Here is a 3,121-nt window from a genome sequence, read left to right as displayed (position 1 = left end):
CACCTCTCTCCTGTGCATGAAATTTCTGTGGGAGAAAATGGATTTTCTAAGTTTCCTTCTTGTTCTCCTCACGGCAGTGGCTGTGAGCAGAGCCCAGGTGCAGCAGGAGCCGTCGGCGGAGATCACCGAGGGCACCGGCATCAACATCACCTGCTCACACCCCAACATACGATCCGAAGAGAGCATCCACTGGTACCGTCAGCTCCCGGGCCGAGGACCCACATTCATCGCGAGCGCCGTTAAAGGCTCCAAGGAGGTTCCGGACCTCGAGGGGCAGCTGTGGGTGTCGGCAGACCGCCGCTCCAGCGCCCTGTGGCTCGCCCGGCCCCGGCTCGGGGACGCGGCGGTGTATTACTGCGCCGTGGGCGCACAGGAATCGAAGCCGGGGCTGCGGCCGGGCACGAACCACTTAGGGCGGGGCGGGAGCGCAGTGCCGTCCGGGCCCGCAGGGGGCGCTGCCTGCATGGCCGCCAAACTCCATCCTGACCAGGGTGCACCTTCCTGAAACGAGCACTGCACCCGCAGCACTGATTTACTGCTGCCAATGTGAGTCAGACACAGCTGAGCCTGAGGTTGGCAGGTCAGCGCGCCATGTGTTTGTGGGAACTGCAGGACTGACTGCATGAGGTGTGTTTGACACCAGAGGGACATTCACGCAGTTCTGTTCCATCTTCTCTCTTCTCCTCCTTCCCCACTGAAGCACATATATGAAAAAGGGATTTCCATTCCCAAAAGCCTGCTGGATGGCTTTTGCCCGTGGCCTCTCACACACTCCTACTTTTTCAGGTGGGGACATCAGTGGTTATGATCTCCATTTGCAGGACGTGTGGGTATAGTTGTGGGAAGGTACACTGCAAGTGAAAGGCTGATTGTCACTTCCTCTGCAATAGCCAGGCATATCTCCTTCAGCTGCAAGGTTTAGTGACCAAGAGGGCAGCTTCTGTGGTGTGTCTTAACCTTTCTTTCTTCTGCGAATAGAGAAGGGTCACCTTAAGCACCCATCTTATACTCACCAAGAGCAAAGCCATTCTCCCCAAGCAGCTCTGGGGACCATCCATGGTGGGAGTTTACACTGAAAGCTCAAAGTGAGATGCCAACATCTTTACTTAGTGTTAAAAGAGGAAAAGGAGATCACTCTGAGCAGGGCCTCCACAGTACAGGATTTGCCTGATCCTACGTTTGAGGATCTTGGTACCCGGGAGAAGACATCTCAGTGTTCTGTATTTGGGCTTTTGCATTCCCCATGTGACTGAGGGAATGTACACAGATTCTGCTGAATTCAGAATCCAGTCCTACTTTCATTGACACGTCTCAGTGCAGGTGGTGATACCTGCTCTCACAGAGGGTCTGTCCTGGAGAAGGGTAGGCTTGTAGCTGGTAGCAGTACTGACTTGTGCATCCATTCATCTGTAGGTAACTTGGAACACAGAGTTTTGCCCCCTGGATCTGGAGGTTGAATGCATGGGAAAATGGAGGAGACAGAATGCCATCAAACATGAGACAAATTTGCCATCCCAGTTCCTGATGGCCTTTGGAACCATCATTCTCTGAGTCTTCTTCCCCAGCACAGCTCCACCCAAACCAAGAGGAACATTCTTCCCAAAGAGTTTGATGGGAGTTCTGGCTTCCCTGGGCCTTCCCCAGGCACAGAGATCACCTTCTGAGAATGACATTCATGAGCATTCCCATTCACGGGACGTTCTCAAGAGTCAAGGAGAACTGCGTAAGGAGAAACACATCAAGGCAGGGACTAACCGCCATCGGTGGTGGAGGAATCACAGAATCACCAAGGTTGGAAAACGCCTACAGGATCATCCAGTCCAACCATCCAGTAATCACCAATAGTTCTCACTAAACAATATTCCTCAACACAACGTCCAGATGTTCCTTGAATGCTTCCAGAGTCGGTGACTCCACCACCTTTCTGGGCAGCCCATTCCAGTGCCTGACCACTCTTTCAAAGAAGTAGTATTTCCTAATGTCCAGCCTGAATCTCCTCTGGCATAGCTTGAAGCCAGTCCCTCTAGTCCTATTGCTGGTTACACAAGAGAAGAGGCTCACCCCCAGCTTACTACATCCTCCCTTCAGGTAGTTATAGAGAGCAACTCTCTCCTGAGTCTCCTCTTCTCCAGACTACAAGGAACATCCTGGAATCTCTTCCTCTCCTTCAACAGAAAGTGCTTGAAAAGTAAATGTCTGCAGTGTGCACTGACCTCCAGAAACGAGAGGAGCTTGTTCTCACCAAAGACATTATTTTTCCTTTGGTCAATTCTACACAGGTAGGGGGGGGAAAAAAACACCAACAAAGAAGGAAACACTAAGGGATGCAAAAACTGTTTAATGAGTCTGACGAGAGAAATTATGCCACCCCAAGCAGAGGCCCTGTGTGCAGCGTGCAGCAAAAGCAGACAGGAATCAGTTCCCCTATCCTATGACAGTATTGGCACAGAGCCCTGTCTCCCAGCCCAGAATTTTTGGGAGATGAGCAGGTCAGTCAGGGTTCATTTTTTGGGGTACTAACAGAGATCTCTAAAGGGAAAAGACAAGAATGATATTAGATAGGAAGAGTGAGTACAAGAGAGTATCAGTAGACTTTCTCCACGTTGTCAGAGGCTCTAGGCTGGCCTGTAATACATGTGTGTCTTGCAGGGCAAAAACAGCATCACAACATTTATTCTTTGGTCCAGAGTCATGTTCAGCATTTCTGGTGGTCTTTGTCCGGGGCATCATCCAGCACATTCAGCAGGGGTTGCACCTTCTGCCACAGTAGCGGTTGGAAATGCAGGAGAGGTCAAAGCCTCCAGAGGAGATGGGCACGCCCTCAGAGCTGAGGATGCTGCCAACAGCAGCGGAGGTGGAGGATCCGACGGCGGTGTTCTGCGGGAAGGAGCTGAGGATGGGTCCGGGCAGGGTCACCACCACGGGAGAGGGCTGGATGACAATGGTGGAGTTCTGGCACTGCCTGACACAGGGCTCATTGCAGCTGCTGGCCAGAGGGGTTGGGCCACAGGGCTGGCATGGCTGGCACTGGTCACAGCAGGACATGTCTCAGGGATGGAGGTGCACCTGTACGGGGAGAGCGAGGGAGCAAGCAGAAGAGTGGGGATGCATGAGGAGCAGC

General features: G+C 52.6%; 1 protein-coding gene and 1 gene segment (V, D, J or C); one reads left to right on the top strand and one right to left on the bottom strand.

Moving 5' to 3' along the window:
* Positions 1-6: 6 nt before the first annotated feature.
* Positions 7-505, top strand: LOC104916613. The segment is given in 1 exon segment: positions 7-505. A coding segment is annotated over 1 exon segment (489 nt).
* Positions 506-2,165: 1,660 nt separating this feature from the next.
* On the bottom strand, positions 2,166-3,059 carry LOC109364815 (feather keratin Cos1-1/Cos1-3/Cos2-1-like). The gene has a single exon (XM_019611417.2). It carries the CDS (start codon positions 3,043-3,045, stop codon positions 2,740-2,742), a length of 306 nt encoding a protein of 101 aa, XP_019466962.1. The 5' UTR covers positions 3,046-3,059; the 3' UTR covers positions 2,166-2,739.
* Positions 3,060-3,121: the final 62 nt, after the last annotated feature.

Source organism: Meleagris gallopavo, unplaced genomic scaffold, assembly GCF_000146605.3.
Source record: "Meleagris gallopavo isolate NT-WF06-2002-E0010 breed Aviagen turkey brand Nicholas breeding stock unplaced genomic scaffold, Turkey_5.1 ChrUn_random_7180001924724, whole genome shotgun sequence".
NCBI lineage: Eukaryota > Metazoa > Chordata > Aves > Galliformes > Phasianidae > Meleagris > Meleagris gallopavo.
This window is presented reverse-complemented; position numbering and strand designations above follow the sequence as displayed.